Source organism: Scophthalmus maximus, chromosome 9 (genome assembly GCF_022379125.1).
Source record: "Scophthalmus maximus strain ysfricsl-2021 chromosome 9, ASM2237912v1, whole genome shotgun sequence".
In the NCBI taxonomy this organism is placed as follows: domain Eukaryota; kingdom Metazoa; phylum Chordata; class Actinopteri; order Pleuronectiformes; family Scophthalmidae; genus Scophthalmus; species Scophthalmus maximus.
The window spans coordinates 8329400-8349018 of record NC_061523.1 but is presented as its reverse complement, the minus strand read 5'-3'; the positions used below and the strand labels follow the sequence as shown (position 1 = coordinate 8349018).

The following is a 19619-nucleotide window of genomic DNA, read 5'->3' as shown; positions in this document are numbered from 1 at the left end:
TCTGCCCGGATTTCATGGTCACTTCACGGTCACACACACACACGTCTCTTTTCCCCTTCGTCCATACCGTGACGCTCTTTTCTCGCCTTTGTCAAGGCACCGTAGTTACTCGCAGGCTGTCCGCATCCACAGGCATGGATCGCTGTGCCCGGCTGGTCGCGTATACCTTGAAACTGTGACATGCGACCAGTCAGAATCACAACAACTCATTCCACTTCTGATAAATGAGATAATCTGCCCCAGTGCAATGATCAGGGGAGGCTGGGCCGCTGTCACCGGAGTAATTAACACGAAAAAGTTTGGCGCGTGTTTATGTGAACAAAGGTTGTGCGATTCAGCGACCTTGAGGAAAAAGCGCCTGCGTGGGTGGAATGTGATTGATATGCATTCCAGATATTGTGATTGACCCCCTTGGCTTTCTCCACTTAATCCATCTATCTCCCATTCTGTGTCCTTTCTCTTACTCGACAACATTACAGCTGCGGACTGCTCCTGTCTTTCTAGTGTGACTTTATATACACCTGTCTGTTGAAGGAATTTGCATGGACTTATATGCATTGCAGTAACCCCCAACGACAACCACTGACTTGCACGGTTTGACACCCCATTTGGGGAAATGTGCTTTTTTTGACAGGCATCTAATTAACCTAGCAAAGCATAAAGACCACAAGCAGGATGCTCTAGGTTATAAAGTTGCATTCTGTAACTTCTTTTTGGGGGGGCAAAAAGCTGCTCCACCCAGCCTGTGTTTGACAAAAGAATTTCTCATCCAACATGTCTTTCAACTGTGCATCAATCTAAAAAAAAAAAAGGATTAGTTATTAGAAACGTTTGGGACCTTCACAATGATTCTGCCATCTGAAATGAATTTCCCCATGGGAAACGATGCTCATTGAACGTTGCAAAACCGTCAAATAAGCAACTTCATATCTGTTGTACAAATTTGCCATCCTTACCTCGACATATGGCGGCATCCACACGGCATATTGTTGAGTGAGTTGTGCCACGAGGTGGGCTTCCTTCTGTTCTTACAAACCTCGGTGCGATTGTGTTTGAGGTTTTATCGCTGCCAGGCATTGTGATCTTTCTGGATTTGTTGTTACATAGAAGTTGCCAGGCAACCAACGCTACAGATGCTGCACTGTAGGTACTGAGCAGGATCAAGCGCTGTCCGTCAAGAAAAAAAGTGCAGCACTTACCTTCCCCCAAAAATCACATCCTCCGTATTTTACATTTCAAGATGCAGCTTATTAATTTTGACCCTTGATTCTGGTCTTTAATCACCTGTGGAACATTTGAGAGTGGCATCCGTCCTCTCATCTAACGCCAATAAGTGCATGCCCCAAACTTTTGAAGCATCACTTCATGACAGTAACTCCAAGCTCTGTCGTACTGCAAGCACTCACAAAGACGTGTTTGCCCGTTGTCTGAGCAATGCCAGTCAGAAGGTCTCCATATTTCCCAGGCCAGTTTCCCTCTCTTGCTACCCACCCTCCACTCAAGGTACAAACACATTATGGTTGAACTCCTAATAGCCCATGTGATGGATGCTGGAGCATAATGAGCTCTTTATGAGACTTAATACCTACTGTTAATCAATGGGCATAGCAGGGCACTTCTCAATACTACTTTGAGAAGCATTTTAAAATGAGCTCCCATTGAATAGATTGACTCACATTCTGTATCCTTCTCTCTCCTTTTTTCACCCTTCTCATTCTTCCGCCGTCCCAGCATGCAATTAGTTACATCCCATGCTCTGAATCAAATGACGGATGTTCTTTAGAAAACCCAGAGCCCGCCCCGATACCGATAAAGGCTGTCCAGACGGAAAGATATTTTGATGGAAATGCAATGCTACGCTGTAATGCAGTGGGTGGACCAGACTTTCCCCACAGCCTCGAGCAACAGAAACATGGATGACCCATTTATTATCATAAATATCAGGCAGCTGCTGGGAGCGCTCCTGTCAATTACCGCTGGTTGTTGTATTGTTGTACTTTGATCTTTTGCTGCTAATGCAATGCATTGCTCAAGGCCACTGCACAAGTATCATGCTGTATTAGCATCATAATCATGTTTAATCTGCATCCGCGTGTGTACGATTTGAATAGATTAAAAGTGGTCCGGTTGTGTTGGACAACAGTGGACGGATCAGGCGTGAGCACGAGAGTAAGCGGTGTTTTGATGTGCGACAGGTTGTAGTACAAGCTGTGTCACGCCCAGTTAACACTGTTATCTCAGCACAGGTACCTCCATACTGTATATGTGCATTTGTGTGCGTGTGTGCGTGTGTGCGTGTGCGTGTGCGTGTGTGTGTGTGTGTGTGTGTGTGTGTGTCTGGGTGTGTTTGATTATCCCTTACAGCCTCTAAGGGAGCAGGATTCATTCTCACTCTGATAATGAGGGAGAGACTAGCAATGCCCTCAAGTCATTTCTCCTCTTCTTCCATCCTTCCTGTTGCATGCTTTTTTTTCTTTCTTTCTCGCCTTATACCTTTTTTTTTCCGGTCTAGATTTTCCGTGTCTCTGTGCACATCGTCTGTCTAGTGTCTCGGCTTTCCACCCACTTTTCTGTCTGTATTCTCTTTCCCCCCTCTTGTCATCATTGTTTTCCTTTTGTGTGCCTGTATTCGCGCGCCGCTGACATCAGTTTAGGATGACCGCACAATGTTTGAGTCACGCTTTGTTCTAATTTCATAGATTTAAATGCTGGCTGACCATTTTTCATCAGCCCGGTCAATGGCTGTGAGTGTCTCTGTGGACCACAGCGCTGGCAGCTCTGTTTCTCCCCACAATAGGCTTACTTATCCTACATCAATACCTTGATGTGTTGCATATTTGCCCGCTCAAATGTCCATTCTCGCTCGCTCCTTCTTACCTAACTTTCCCTCTAAATTCTCCAGGGAGTGCAAAGCAAGAGTGAGTCACAGCAGTGCTTCCATTAATTTTATACCAACCTTTCGCTGTCTTTTCCGCTCTCCATCTCTCTCCCTCTCCCTGTCTCTGTTTTCCAGGTGACTGAAGTGGAGATTGACATTACGGAGGCCCACTAGGAGGCCCTTCCATCTCCCCCACCACCACCACCACCTCCTCCTCCTCCTCCGCTTCCATCTCTCCTCCCTGCATCCCTACCCTCTCCGCCAGCATGGATCTGAAGGATCGCCGCAATCGCTCTCTGACCAGAGGTCGCTGCTCCAAAGACTCCCAGTACAACACCTCCTCGCTGGATACAGACGAGTGTCGTGTGCCAACCCAGAAATCCTACAGCTCCAGCGAGACGCTCAAGGCCTTCGACCACGAGCAGAGGCTGCACTATGGCGGCTGCGTCACGGACCTGGTTCACCATGAGGCGGACGAGTATTCCAGGCAAGGTGGGTTTGTGTAGCAAATTAGCACTCAAATACGTGATTACGCGGTAGTGCTGGGCTCAATTCATACTGTGCTGGACTGGAGACACTAGGAAAATCTAAAATATGTTATGACGTGTTTTATTCGAATATTGACAAGCAAAACTCTGCATGGTAACTATGTAGATACAGCCAGTTAGCCGAGCTTGATGGGAAGCAGAGGGAATCCGATGACCCGGCTCTGTATTAAGGTTAAACTGAATATGCTACAAAAATGTCTAAAGGTAATTTAAAATCCACACAAAAAACAATTATAGAAAAAACTATTTGTTTTAGTTTTACAGGGTGGTTTTTCTACATTTTTTTGTATTAATTAAAGAAATGCAATATAACTTATATGAAGAACTAAAGAGGTGTGCAGGTGCTTCTGCTTGTGCCGGTCTAGTGGTTTCTCACTGTTTCTGTTTTTCTGCTAAGCTAACTGGTTGCTGGTACAGTAAAAATGTTAACATTAACCTGGAAGCAAATAAGAATGTTTCCCAACATTTTCAAACCTATATACTATTCTTTAATTTGGTAAATCTACTTTCTAAGTAAACTTGCGGGGCATTATTATTTGGCATAGAAGTTGTGTTTATACAGGTTTCTTTAAAGGGAGTTTGTGAGATGTCGTATTGGTTCTGTCACTGTAACAGAAACTGGAGGTTGCCAATTGCAGCTATAAGGCAAAACTAGAAACTCAAGGGTGAAGCAATTTACTGTCAAAATGTTACCAATTATTTCAGCTCTTGGAGCCCAGCACATATGGTTGAGCCAAGCATTGCCAAATACTTTTAGAACCCCTCCAGTCCTAACATCTGCTGTCAGACATTTAACAGGCACATTGTTGCACATGTAAAGGTTCTCCAGCTGTATACTACTTTTAGCCACTGTGTGTTTCCTCTTGATGCCGCCGTGGCAAGCTGTTGTAAATGTGGCACTTTGCAGCAGAGAACCTATGCAGACCTTTAGCACTGCCAAGCCTGTCATAATGAACTTCTGTATCCCCCGGTGAGCAAGTTTGCCGATAGGCCTATAGGTCATCTCCAAAGGGGTGGACCTGTTCTCATAGGCATGTCTTTAAACTGTGTGTGTGTGTGTGTGTATTGCGGAGGGACATGAAACAGTCTGTATTGATCCTGGCTGGTGAAAGGAGTCAGACTCAATGGGATTGATCTGTGCTAAGCTCTGTTTTTTTCTGCATGGACACAGACAGGAGGGGAAGCGATCCCAGGGCAATACAACACAACATTGCAGGAGATGGTAGAATAACGCTAAAATCACCCTCTGAAATAAGTATTTATATATATATATATGTATATATATACATACATTTGAGAGTCCTTGATGATATTTCTAAAATTGATTATCTTGATTACGGCTTAAAAAAAAAGGTAGACCTACCCTCAAGGTTTCACGTCTGACTGGGTCGCTTCGAGAAATAAGAGAGATGGATCAATCTGACAGTAGCTTAAAGACAAATATGAGTAATGGAACTGGGGAGCTATGTTTTTTTACATAAAAGAATACAATAGAAGAACATACTACAGAGGCAAAGCTAACGATAGAAAATAGAGGACTGCCGGGCCCTGATGAAAGGCTGGAAGTCACTGGTGTGTGATGTTCGGACACACTCGACTGCTGCACTGAACTGACCTCACACCAGGCGATAGCTGGTCGATACCACGGTTCCTCTCAGCCTATCGGTTCCCTCGAAAAATCCCGGACCCACAGATGCATCGTGGGAAGTGTGGCCACAGGAGACCAACAGTGTTGCAGTACCATATGGACTGTGACACCACGGGAGGAGGAGTAGTGCTGGAAGGAGGCAGGAAGAAAGGGAGTATGTGAGAAAGACGGCGTGAGAGAAGCAACAAGAAGTTTTTTCTTCATCTTCATATTTTTATGACTAGTACACGAGGGTGAGGGATGGAAACAATTTTTTCTTCTTTTGAACAGCTTGGAGTTTAGAAGCAAGATGGTACAAAAGCTATTTTCTACTAAAATGGGACATACATGAAACTGAATCCAGATAATGATCTTGATTTTTTACTGAAAATGAATAAAGGAAAAAATGAGAAAAATAGGTTTGATATCTTAACTGGCCTGCTGCATTAATAAATCATGTGCTCGTGGGGCTATGCCGGAGCATGTGATTATCTTTGATGAAATTATAATGATGTAGTTCTTTTGGCTGGGCGGGCCATCGTGGGCTTTCTGATTGTTGCCGGGAAGTTTTTGAGGCCGCCAGGCGCTATTCCCGGACTGTCCTTTGCTTGAACGGTAAAGTGTGACAGCCAATTTACAGTTCTGTGGTGTGCTAATGTATATTGACTTGCCTTTTCAACTGTCATTATATTTATGTGTGAGACAAAAAGGTGTGAGTAATGAGCATAAGACTGGAGCGCCTGTCGTGTGCACTTTAACATGCACATACAGTGACATAAATCATTCAGAGTAATTTCTATATCAGCTTCCCGGCTCACGTGTAGAAAATGGAGCAATGGTCCAAAACCCACAGTTTGTTTTTTTTTAGAAGTTTACCACTGTTCCTGTTACTTGCAGTGCATTGTACATGCACAATGCACATATTTGTACATCACTCATTTTGGGCTGATTTTGTCATTCTGAAGAGTCACTTGCTCTGAGTTATGCAGTGCAAATTATTAGGTGTGTACTGAATGTCCTCAGGATAAGTTCACTTTTCTTCAATTATCAAAATGATCTTCGCAGTTATAAAACAGGTTTATAATAGGCACACCTCAGTTGTATGTAAACACCTCAACCAGATACTGTTGTTGTCTTTTTACTGTGCATCTTTACTGTATCTGCACTGTGACTCAGTGCAGTGGTCGTCTTACTCATATCTCACATCAGTGATATCATTGCATCTAAAATAACTTACTTAGCGGACATCATTATGCATGAAGAAGCATCACTGGGATTTTAGTGTTTCCTGAAGCATGAATTCAACTTCAAAAGGCGCATCAGCTCCCTTCAGAGCCATATTTAGAGTGTGCCTACAGTCCTTTTAGGGCACTATGTATTTATGGTGAGCGACCCTGTTCCTCCCGAGCAAGAAATATTTTCTGTGAACTTACCTCTGAGCCCATTAGGAAACAGTTTACTGCTTTAAATGGAGGTGAGACGAGCCGATGCTGCTGACCTCCATTTAGGCTCGCCCCAGGGTAACATACTGAGAACACATCCTACATCCATTTGTCCCTGATCCAGACTAAACGGAATTTGTTGCCTTGATTTTGTGCTTCCGTATGCATCGTGTGCCAAATCTTCTAAATAATGACAGGTATATTATTATACTGAATGCGCATCTGCATGGAAGACACTTAACCACAAATTCCCTCCCCAACCTATGTACAGTTCGGGTTTGAAATTCTCAAATGTCGTCCAGATGGTCACGAATGAGGGGTGTGGCCACTTAAAGCTGTTTCACACGGTTAGAGATACAGCTGAACCGTCACAGGTTAGTATTCAGGATTGGGAAACGGAACATCATATGCTACCCGGTTGCGATCATTAAAAAGTAGCGTCTGAAAACCGTGTCAAGCATATTGCAGCTGTAAAACAACAACAAAGGAAAGAAAGTACCATTGTTTATCATGTCGAAATCCCTGTTTCAAAGAATGCAACTATACCAGTGTGAAGACGCTAACTGAACTGAACAATGGCAAGTTTAAAGTAAATCCTTTTTTTTTTCCAATTTATTTTTTAGAGTTTGAACGCGACCCATCCCAAGTGGCTCCTAGCAGAGTTTGACAAAGTGGGTTCAGTTGCGTTTTTTTTCTTTATTTCCAACAGACCCCCCGCTTTCATTGGCTCTCAACTCCGCTGTTTCCCCATTACACAGTTATTATCTAGTCAGCTTGGATAAGCACAGCCAAATGACACATTCTCTCCTCGCCATAACATGCAGCAGCCTGGAAAGCTCATTACAAGTGTTCACTATTTAACACCGCAAAGCCACACATTTGAGAGCATTAGTGATCCCAATAAGGTAGAGGCCTCATTAGCATAACCGAAAATAGCGGAGACATATTTGTTTGGTTTATGTTGTACCTGTAATTGGACTAGCTCGTCTCACTTTCCCTGTGATATGTTTTCGGCGGGTGAATTTGAGCTGAACTGGACGCCAAAGTGCTGGCAGCAATAAAGATGACAAATGTGTGAACTCCTAACACGCCACTCTGAGCGGTGAACGGAAAACGCACTATCCCCGGCTCTTCTTCTTCTTCTGCAGGGTATCTCTTTGTGGCTGCTGTCTTTCAGACCTCGGTGCGTCAGAGCTTTCAAGCCCATACTGGACATCTCACCCCAGTCCTCCTCTTCTCTCTTCTTGTCCCGACGCCGCACGTCCACCTCTAGGCAGCAGGCATTATCACGGCCACTTGCAGTCTCCAGGAGCTTTGGCCTGTCCTTTTATAAGGATCTAAATGAGCCCCTCCACATTCTCCTCTGCTGCTTTGCCCCCAGGGCTGGAAACCACACAGAGAATCCACCACCCACCTGCCTGCCTTTCTGTCTGGTCAACTCTCAACGCCATCTACTGTCCCTATTCATTCTCCCTTGGTGCATCTCTCTATGGTGGTCCATCTTTCCACCTCTCTACTTTCTTTTATCGCCTCCTTTGCTCTTTTGTCACACCTTCCATGGCTGTGTTCTCTTTTATATTCTCCTTTTTTCCCCCATCCCTCAAATCCTCGCTGTTCCTGTATTGTTGCCTTAGTGGTCACAGCACACATTTGTTATGGTGAGGCCCTCTCTATGGCTTTGAGAACGAGCACACTGTGTGTCTTTGTGCTCGATCCCACGCTGGCTCTGCCCACTTTTGGAGCTCTATAGGTTTGACCTCTCATTTTGCACAGACTCGCTGAAATGCGCTCGTATGTCGGTGGTTTAATCGGCGTGAGCCCATTCAAACATGTTGGAGCCGCCGGTAGACATACTGCAGCCTATAATGGCCATGTTTACCCTACTCTGCATTCACCTTTGTCCATTGACTTTGATGAGTACAGGAGCCAAGGAATGCTTTTTTTTCGGAAAAATTGCCATTCACATTCCTGGCACACTGGGTGGCTGGAAAAAGGGCTTTATGCTCGATATGTTTGGTGTTCTTCCTCCGTTAGCTCCATCCTTTGGGGAGGGAAGACTTCCAAGTATCTGCAAGAACAACAGCAGCAGCAGCAGCAGCAGACTCTCACACTGTGCCCTCGTCAGTGGGATTTCAGGCACTAGATGCCTTTAGTTCTGTGTTGGATCGAGTCTACACCACAGCCTACGCAGGTGGCCTCGGGAGCAATCTCGAAATCTCCATAACACTGGACACCCGAGGCTATGACATAGAGCTACAACCTTCAGTGTGGAGTCTGCGCAGAAAGGATGAACTGGCCTACACCCTCTGGAAAGAACAGCTTCCTATGTGACAGCGTTAACAGAATCATCTCTGATGGGATGAGGGGAACCTCGATGACAATGATATGATTTATCAAGTCCTTGACCAAATCAATACAGTCGTACAGGAGGGACATTCTTGCCCACCGCAGCAGTTACCCCGAGTTTGATTCCTCGGTAGTGGCAGCTCTGACTCCTCCTGCTGGCTGTGTTCACTGTTGGGAAGCCAGCGAGGGTTTCTTGTCCCTTTCCCTTCACTCCCGACTCCAGCTCGGTCGGGGCTCCTGCACATTGGTGGGGGGCTGAATTAGGGGAATAGTGCGTATACCTTCCACATATTACGCCACCTGGTATGGCTTATTGCTTTGCGGCGGTCAAGTGTCACCGAAGCAGTACATGCCTGTTTGCATCCCTCCGCAGGGCGACAGTGCGGCTGACAGTGACAAGGATGGCAGTTGTGTTGGGATTTGGTCGCTGAAAAAATTGTGAGTAAACAAGTGCAAAAAAAAAAGAAAGGAAAACACATTACGTGTGTTTGTATGCTTCTTTGTGCGTCCACGCACTCCACTGGGTTACAGTCGACCTGAGCTGCTGATGATCAAAAAGAGAACAAAGCAGCTGCACACTATTAAAAATAAATGGCAGCGAGATTAAATACAATCCCTCCCCTCTTCCGCCGTTCCCTCTTTATCTTTGTCTTCACTCTGGCATTCTGTGCCTCTGCCAGCTGCTGACACTCAAAAGCATCCCGTTGCTGCAGCCATAGAGCAGCGGAGTCACTGAAGAATATCCTGGGGCCAACTCCACTCCGGTCCTCCAGCCCTCAACGCACTCCCACTCACTCCATCCCCATATTCGCTCTTTTATAGACAGGGAAGTACCCGTGGAGGGTTCATCTGTGTGGTCCCTACACATGCAAGGAGAGCTTTAAAGGGGGTCTTAACTCAGAGTAACATCTGGTTGAGCATTTGGCACTGGCAGACTCGCTCGCGGGCTACTGTAGTCGAAAGGGCCTAGTTTACAGACACACATCAACTCTTCTCTTCTACAGATATGCTTGTATAAACTAAGCCAGAGTGATTTTTATTCAATTACATTTTTTCTTTTTTGGCGACTTGACGGATTATGAAAAGGGATTCACTCTTTATTTACACAACTCAGACTACACCTCAGCTTAGTTTGTCAAATCCTGTCTGCACTGTAAAGGTGCTAACTATTAGCAGGTATGTTGGCAAAGGTGCATCCACACACACACACACACACACACAGGAGCACGCACACACGCACACATGGGTAGCAAATTAGACAAATAGTAGGGAGTGGCCAACAGGATGCGAAAAGGTGCCGGCTATTTATCAGCGATGCAGGCTCGTATTTATGGACGCGCAGGCACAAATATTGGATGGCAAACAAGACGCATTTAAATGAATTAATCAATCATATAGTTAAATGAATGAGAGAGAAAAATCTATTAATTGGCACTGTCTGGGGAAACGCATGCTGACGTCTGCGATTTTCTCACAATAAAAAATAATCTATCAGATAATATCATGTGGGTTTTGTGAGACTTGAGTTAATCTATGTTTACTATGTAATGACCCTCGTTGACTCTCCTTTGGCAGCTTTTGATAAATGAGGCAGATTGCAAATGTCACTGTTATCAAGTGTGGGGCTTTTTTTTTTTTTTTTCCCTCAGCTGAGTCGCTTGCTTCCCTAGGTTGTAATTAAACATGTTCCCCAGCCACATAGTTTTAAATGTGTGTACAGTAGGCCGCATTTCTTACACACATGTATGTCTGTCCTTGGCTCAAGTGACAACTATGATACCACTTGTGTGATGTGTAGGCTATGTAAACTTACAGGATTGCCATGCAGATAAATATACATTACAATGATTCTATAGAAAAGTCTCAGCGATAAATAATACAACACCGATCACTTTTTTTTCATCGTCAATATTTTGATAAGTTTGCTTATCTTGCACCATTTGCGACCCCAGCAGTGCATACACTACTGTGTGATATTCATATAATATCCCATATACAAGTTTAAGGTTACATTTCCAAGCATTTTCATGATTTCACAAAGGATTTTTTTATCTTCCTTTCCCGAATTGAAAAAAAAGAAGTTTGCTTATGGTGAATCCTTGGATTTACTCTACATATGCACAGACTGCACTCAGCCATTCAACAGTGTTGAGGTTATAAATGTAACTACCTTACTGTTTGTTTGTTTCTAATACATTAAAATTTAGCATTTAGAAGATGTCCTGTAGGATCCGAGTCTTGTAATATTTGATAACTTCCGATACCTACTCATGATATGTTAATAACACAGCTGTAGATGCCTTATATTCTATGATCTTCTTTTTTCCAATTACCGGAGATAACGGTTGAAAAATGTAAGGTCTATGAGCTGAGGTTCAGACCGTCGGATGCCATGATCCGCCGCAGAGGCGTGAAACCCGAAACGCCATGAGATGTGTCACTGTTGGACCCCTTGCTGCGGCCGAATCTCCCTTTGACGAGTACTGACAGCGGTGTGCAGAGAGCACACAACTGACAACGGCCAAGTTCAATTAAGGCCTGCCATCAAGTTGATTGGTCAAAGCTGATACGATTGTACCACCACCAGCACCCTTTGTTATTTCAACCCACGACGGCGACGATCAGAACAAGTAAAACTGCAGCTGAATGGGTTTTTTTTTTGTATATTATCAGCGCATCTGAATCAAATCTTAATGCGCATTAAAGCATGTTAGTGGATTATGATTTATGCTTATTTAGGATTTAAGAAAACGTATTGACTAACTACATAGAGTAGCTACATAGGCATGCCGGTCTGCTTTATTGTAAATCGATATATGTATTGACTACTAACTACCAAAAGTCGCGTCTCTGTAGCTCTGAATAATGGATTTGAATTGCGTGCCAAGAACTTTCTGAAGTCTACATTTTGTACTTCCGTTGTCATGACTCTCAATCAACAGCGCTGACCCTGTATCGTAGATTGGTGGTAAAACTGTTGACCAGAATTTTGATACATTCTTCACAACCTGCCGCCCCTCTCTTTGAAATTTCATTGGTTTCAACCCTTTTTACATTTTTTTTTAAGAAGCATAGCACGGCGTTGTACTGGAAATAAATATACAGTGTAGCTGCTTTTGATTGGTTTTCATTAGTGAAAATCAGGTCATCGTTTCGCTGTTCTCACTGCTCTCCCTTGGCCATTCATCGCCCAAACAACAGACAAACTGAGGTAGTTATTTTTCTCCCGGGCTTTTAGAGAGTCATTCTGGAACTGCTAGAAGGGGGAAAATAAGCAAAGACCGCCAACACGTTTGCCTCATCAATTTAAAAGGTGACAATACATGTCAGTGTCAAACCTGTCACGCCGGGTTGGATATGTTATTATGTCGATGGAATTACTCGAGAAGTTTTAGTTTGTAAAACAAATGAGTCTACATTGTGCTTTCAGACCCGGGTGTTTTGGTATAAAAAGGTCCCATTCATGGGTGGAGAGTTGTGGCAGTGTGCAGTCCAGTCCCGAGGTCGGCTTTGAACAGGCCACAAGATCATCAAAACAGGAAGAACTGGAAGGGCGCTCTGGGAGCGCAAGGCTAATGCCAAATGTCGGCATGTTGTAGAAAGTGGAAAACAATTCCTGGATCCGCCCGTTAATCCAGATCTGCTCCAACATGTAATGGCCCCTTCCTTGGACCATGCCACGCCCCTCCAAAAAAGAAAAAGCTCATGGAAATCATTTCAGTAATTTTTGGGTAATCCTGCTGACTGACAGACAGTAAGACAAACAAACAATCAAACGGCAAAGTCATTACAATATATAGGACAGGGCATGTGTCTCAATGTTTTCCCCCTTTACCTGTATTCTGAATTGCAGAATTTTACAGTGAATCTCTGTATGAACCTCTCAAATCCCATTTGCTTTGGGAAAAGGAAAATGTTATTTGGTATTTTCAGGTTTGGTATCCAGGTACACAGGGGCAGGGATTCTGTGTTCTGTATATGAGTATTCCTGGATGAATATTTGTCTCCCAGTCCGGTCAACTTCAGGGTTGGCAGGTGTTTCACTGCTCAGTGCTACACCGCTCGGCGACAAGGCCTCCTCCAGAGTGCATGGTGTCGTGTCATGTTCTGTCATGTCCCGTCCTACCCGGACTGCTGTCCTCTGGGCAGGAGTAGAACTTGCCCAGGGATGGATGACATTTGTTGCGCCTATTCTGGTCTCCTCATTAGGAGGGTGCGAGGGGCCCCTCTGGCTGCGGCGGGAGCCAAAAGAACGGATGTCATCTGGGGAATGTGGGAAGTGTTTCACCACGACACTGTTTGGGCATACCTGTTAGTTTTTTACCACGCCGCTAATGGCGCCGCTAATGACGTGCCACACGCCTTGGCATATGCATGTGTCTGCGCACGTGTGCGTATTTCTGCGATATTGGCGATCGACACCCCGCGCTACGAGGTTGACAGTCGGGCCGCTGTGTCATCCTGCCATGACATGTCATGTCACACAGGAAAAACAAAAAAAAGATATCCTTCTACATCAATTTTTAATTTTTATATTGTAATTAATATAGGGTGGCACTGGGCTGCGGTGATTGGTACTATAGCTTGACAGCGTCAGTTTTCTCTGATTCCTCCACAGTCCAAATTGCACTGTGCACACTTCTGTCTTCTTAGTAAACCAAACTGTGCCTGTGTAGTTTCCAGATGTCGAGATGAAGTATTTTAATCTTGACAGTATCATCTGCTACAAACCACTTTGTTTTTTAATCCCAGCAAGTGAGAGTCAGAGAATAATCCTCTTTTTTTTAGGGATGAGGCATTTTATCTTATGGTCATTAGGGTGATGACAGAGATACGATATTTAGCAAAAGAGAGAAGAAAGACCCACGGTAATAGTCTAACACCATTTCGTACTCTCAATGAGGAGACGCAGGTTGACTAGAGAGTAGATCTGGGTGTCAGAAAAAACAAAAAGCTGAAATGTCCAATCAATAAATCATATCACAGTAACATCTGCCAAATCAATAACGAACTGCCAAATCAATAACAAACCATGTAAGTGTCCATTGCCAAAGTTTTCAAAATATTTTCTTTTAACAATATCTGCGCATTGCAACTGCGCGCTGGAAAAGAGTAGGGTAATGATATGATTAGAGAAAAAAAGATAAAGTTACCGAGTGGATAATGGGAATTTTGATATATAAAGTTGGTATGATACAATTGTTAGCGAACAGTGCAGCTGAAGAGTTTGACATATAGACGATGGAGGGAAGACGCGTCGTATCAAAGATGTTGATCCTTATTATCGACATTCTGTGGAGAATCTTTTTCAACGGCATTCCTCATTTCTGAACACTCCCTTCAATTTGTGCACTGGCACCCCTACTCGTCGCCATGGAAACCACGTTTTGTGAAGACGTTTGTTAGTATTCTCCGCTGCTCTGTGTGCGAGCGCGTGTGTGCGCGCGCTTGAGTAATAATAGTCAATCCAACAAACTCCATCCTCACTCTCTCTCAGACAACAATCACCTTGAACCTTGACCAATGAACATTTTGTATTCAAGTCATAGCCAAAATCCACTATGTCGGCATAAACTGTACCGTAATTAAGGTATACACAGTGCGTCCCTCTCTCTCTCTCTCTCTCTCTCTGTACAAACTGTTTACGATGATCAAAAGCTCCTTTTCACTCCCTATTTTTTTGGTTCCTCTCCTGTATCAACTTATGATCAGTTACATTTTTCTTTTCCTCACACAGCACGCCACAGTGCAGCAGCCTGTGTGGACCAAACTCAACATGATTGCTTTGACAAAAAAGGAATTCAATGACCGCGTCTTTCAAAATTCATGACTTCGCGAATGCCCTCACTGAAACACTCATCAATTGTCTCCGGACTGTATCCAAAGACTATTTTGCATTAAGTCTGTTTGTATAACCCTTTCCTTGATATAGTTTCATTACTATCGGCACGAAGAGGGGAAGACTTAGGAACACACGATTAACACGAACATGGGCCAAGATAGACGGGTGTCTGACAGAGGATTGCTAGGATGAGAGGAGTGTGTGACAGGAAGACCATCTGTCCTGCAGTCGCAGATGAGTTTATTCTATTATAATAGTAATTACTATTCATTATCCTCAGGAGATATCCAATACATATCTGCAGTGGATATTGGATATTACATTTTTACATATGACAGTGTGTTTCTGCTGGGGAAAGACTTTAGAAGTGTAAAGATAAAGATCAAGTGCTGAAACTGACATTTTCATTGTGCAATTTTGCATGTGAGTGACAGCTGCAAAGGGACTTAAAAAATAATAATAAATTGTGAAGTCAACAATGAGAAATGTGTGTCTTCACCGTCCTTATTTTTTGTAGCACAATGAGCAGCCCTATATATATATATATAATTTTTTATAAACACTATCTTGTACTGAGAGACTAGGAGAAACAGCGTGACAGTTTATAGGAGACACAGTAGAGCAACTTCAGTTTGGAATTTGATCTCAGGGGAGCAGGAACACGTATATAACAACTGTCCAGTTTGCCAGTTCCCCTGACTTTCCTGTCCCCTTTCCTTCTGTGTCTATGACAAAATCCCAACTTTTAACTATCTAACTCTACTACACTAAGGAATATATATTATTGCTTTATAATTCACAGGAAAGAAAGCACAAAAGAAAAGTTCAGTTCCTGTAGTGGTATAAAATAATGTGCAGATGAATTTTGAATTGAATGCAAATGAAAATGACACATTTTGGCTGCTATTAGCCACAAATTCTACCATTCCCTATACACATATATATATATATATATATATATATATATATATATATATATATATATATATATATATATATATATATATAAAGGAAAATAAAGCTTTTACAGTTAATAACAGTCATTTTCAGCATTTTTAGAAGATTGTTGGGGAACTTGCTGTGCAGTGGCATTTGCTTCCTGATTTCGATGCATCATCCACCCAGGAGCAAATCAGTTCACTAGTTCAGCACTTTAGGGGAAATCAGAACTTGCGCTGAACTGGCGCTCCCTCTCAAGCTCAAAATGGCATGTCCGAGGGTGGTCTGCACTGTGGCCTATTGAGTCTACAAAGAGCAACATAATTGCAGGGAGCCAAAAGGTCCCGGCTGCTTTACATCCGTTACAGAATTACACAGTGGGGTGAGGGAAAGTCAACCAGCACAATTCAGTGTCCTGCTGCCTATTCTTTCCCTGTCAAACTGCTAACAAGCACAAATTACTTTTTGATGATAGGCCCCTATTCCACAAAGCTGTCTACGCACGCACGCACTCACACACTCACACACTCACACACACACACACACACACACACACACACACACACACACCCATCCATAATGAGTTTTATCAAGGGAAGTACAATTGGCTTAATGGATCACTGCGAATGCCGTTCCCGCTCCCACTATTGTCTTCAACTTCCGACAAGATGCTTCTTTTCGCCCAGTGTCAACTGCTTTGCCGAGATACAGCATGTGCTGCCTCCAAATGATGATGTATCTCAGGTGCCGACTAGACTGAAGTCCCCATCGAGCAAAAGACACAGCTTCGACCACTCGTTGTCTATAACAAATAAGTGCTTTTTATAAAGCACTGTGAGTGTGTAACATTCAGTGTGGCTGGAGTAATCAATGAGTATGAGGCTTATTAGACACTGTAGCTTTTTTAAAAATTTTGTTTGCATTGTGGCATCAGTCAGTTTGTACTTCCTTGAGATGGTGACGAGGAACAGCAGAATGTGAATTTTAATTTGAATATTGATCGTTCCTGATCCCTGACGATGATGATCTCCAGACTATTACAAATTACAGAGCATGAAACCTAACACGGTTGCTTTTTGTACCTATAACCATACTCTAACCATTGCCTTATAAGATCTGAAAACGTAATTATCATCAACGATGATTTGACACGGTTTTCAATGGCATTAACAAATGATATTGTCCTTCTGAAAGAGGCCTCATGCTCTTAGATGTGTCGTTGTATAGGGCACAAATAAATGGCGAACATGCATGTCGTCATTTCATTTGGGACACTTCTCACATCCGACTCGCCTCAAACAAATGAACAAGGTAAAAGGTAAATGAACCACTCAAAGTGGGTTAGGGTTAGGGCGGCAAAGTGTCATTCCGTCCGTCCACACACATTCACACAGCGCTGCTGTTCACAGAAGGTAACGTGGATGAGTTTTTAGGGTTTTTTTCCGCTCAGGGTTATTGTCGCTCTAAACTTGGTTTTATGTTCTGCTTCTGTTCTGCTTGTTCTTGTTGGATGGGTCGGCGCACTTTAAAACAGGCTAGCGTTCTATCATGTCGACACTGTAACCTAGTGTTTCTTTTTCTCACACACACTTACGTTTAAATCTCTCCCTCCCTTGCTTCCCCCCCGTGTCCTTCACTCTGTCGGTGAAAATGTCATGGAAAGTCTTCTTGTTCATGTTGTCGTACATTACGTCTTCATCACATTCTATTGATGACTTTTTTTCAGCTAGTTCTTTTTTTTAATTCCTTTCATTCCTATTTCATTAAACATAACTTTATTTTCATTAGAATTGTATTCGGCATATACAGATATAGGCAGTTCTTGCACATCTCTTATTATGTTTCCCCCCATAAGCCCCTGTTCTCTTTCTCTCTCTATCCATCACGTTTCTCATCAAATCTGTTTTTCCCCTCTCTCTCTAACTTAAGCTCTCTACCACAGCCCTATTATCCGCACATACACCGATTATTTGACGGACTAACTTTAAGTGTCAGCACAAACACACACACGCACGATGAACTGCCACAGACGTGTGCAGCCCGCGGCAGCTGCCGAAGCTGCACAGGTCTTCAAAACACACGCAATAAGCGCGTGAACGACGGCAGCAGCAGCAGCATCGTTACAAAGTGAGCGGCATTGATCTGATTAGAATGCAGCGCCACATTTGCCCCCACATCTGTCATAATATCATGTTACAAACATACAATTGGTTTTCTATTTGCAGAATAACTGAGATCGATTTTCATGTCTGCTTCAACCCCTCGCACCGATCCATCTTTCTTTGAGTACCTGTAGATTGCCCCGGCGTCGTGGCCGTGTCTGCCGCCGATGGTGGTAAGGAGTGATTGGAATTTTGCACGTGTAATCGGCGGTTACGGCATTTTAATTGTACAGAACGGCGGCCTGTGGGATGTTACATTAGATATGTGTGCCGAGCGCGCATGTGCACGTGGACACGCTCACGCACACACGCCCATGTGATGTAACTGTCTCCCCTTTAGCGTTTGTGTAGACTAGAAGATGTCGTCGTAGTCGAGCTGGAGGATTTGCATAAAGACTCATCCCAATTGTGGTGTAGACACTAATCTAGCAGTTCATGTCAGGTTGGTGTGCCGACTGATGTTCAAAGAACCTGTGTGCTTTCACTCTCTCAGGCCTCCTGGAGTTCTCTCCCGTCCTGCGCTACTTCATCTCAGGTATGGTTTCAGCTTCCGACTACAGTCACATCCCCTGTACATAACGGTAGTGCCGTAGTAAAAAATGACAGTCGCTAGTGTTACACGCTGTGCATATAGTAAAGACGAAGCCTTTTTGTCATTCTTTACGCTAAGTGGGAGGAAAAGACAACAAAGCCAAGAAGACGAGCAACGGTAATACTGCGTGATATCTCGCAGTGCTTGGCCGCCTTTGTACTGTAGCTGGTTGGATGCCGTGCAAGCTGTAGTCCGTAGCAGCCTAATCCACCTGTGGATCCGCTTGCCTCTCCTCTCTAGTCCGGTCCATCTGTTCGTCTGAGTAGAAGTTTAGAGCCTTTCACTACTTTCCCCGGCTAAGTTTCCTTTCCGCCGCCTCCCCCCTCCCCCCCTCCCCCCTCCTCATTGCTTTCAGCTCGACTCTTGAGGCTGTGAAGAGGAGCCCGTGAAGATCCAGCAGACGATTTTCATCTGTTTAATTCCCATCTCCCTGATTGCAGCCGTGCGCCGCGATGAGTCACAGTTAACCCAGTCACACAGCTGTGCGATTCACAATGCATTGACTCATACAGTGTGCCACCACATCGCCAATCTCCCTCCGCTCGCGTCTTCCTGTCCCCTCCCTCAAAAAAACGCTAATGACGTGAATCACAACTGTTTTCCCTCCGATCCCTTTAGCCCAACAGCTGATGGTGAACGATTGCATCCACAATACTCTTTTAATTAGTATAGAGAATAAATTGGTTGAGCATGCCTTTTTACTTAATTGCTTTTTCCTCAGCTTGGATTTAATTGGACTGCAGCACTGTTTATTGATCTCCTTTGATGTGCTTTAATTTGGATAATTTTATATATTTATTTTGGACGCGCCGCGCCGGTTTGTCTCGGGGGCGAGAGCGTTAGGTGGCGGGGCCGGCCAGGCCGCTGCGGCAGACTGCGGTGTTCTCCGTGAGCCCGGGGTCCAGCGTGTGGTGGCAACCAGGTGGAGAGATGATCAAACCCAGAAGGCGGCAAAGCAGCTCCACTACAGTCTGAGAGGCCTCAAGTGAGCAGCTCTTTGATCCCGCATCAACACGTCGTGGATGCCAATGCGGAGCAGTAAAGCGAGGGAGGCAGGCCTTCTAAGCCAGCCTTAACAGGCCTGCAGGCCAATACATATTCCTTCCAGCGGCTGGCTTGTAGTTGGTGCCTGATTCACGCTGCGTCATCTCTCCCCCTCCTGCCTGCCACAACAAAGCCCAATTTTCGGCCTCCACCTCCATAGTTTCCTAATTAGTCTACAACCCAGCGTGTGATAGTGGAT

The 19619-nt window shown here is 44.2% G+C and overlaps 1 protein-coding gene across 4 annotated transcripts in view; it reads left to right on the top strand.

Annotated features, from left to right (window-relative positions):
• Window positions 1-19619, top strand: part of tenm2a (teneurin transmembrane protein 2a) — a 197783-nt gene that overhangs the window by 45267 nt on the left and 132897 nt on the right. For all 4 annotated transcript variants that reach the window (XM_047334499.1, XM_047334498.1, XM_047334501.1 and 1 more), the window contains exon 2: window positions 3014-3370. In XM_047334499.1, coding sequence (XP_047190455.1) covers window positions 3145-3370 — 226 coding nt within the window. In that variant the 5' untranslated portion in view covers window positions 3014-3144. The remainder of the gene's footprint in view (window positions 1-3013; window positions 3371-19619) is intronic.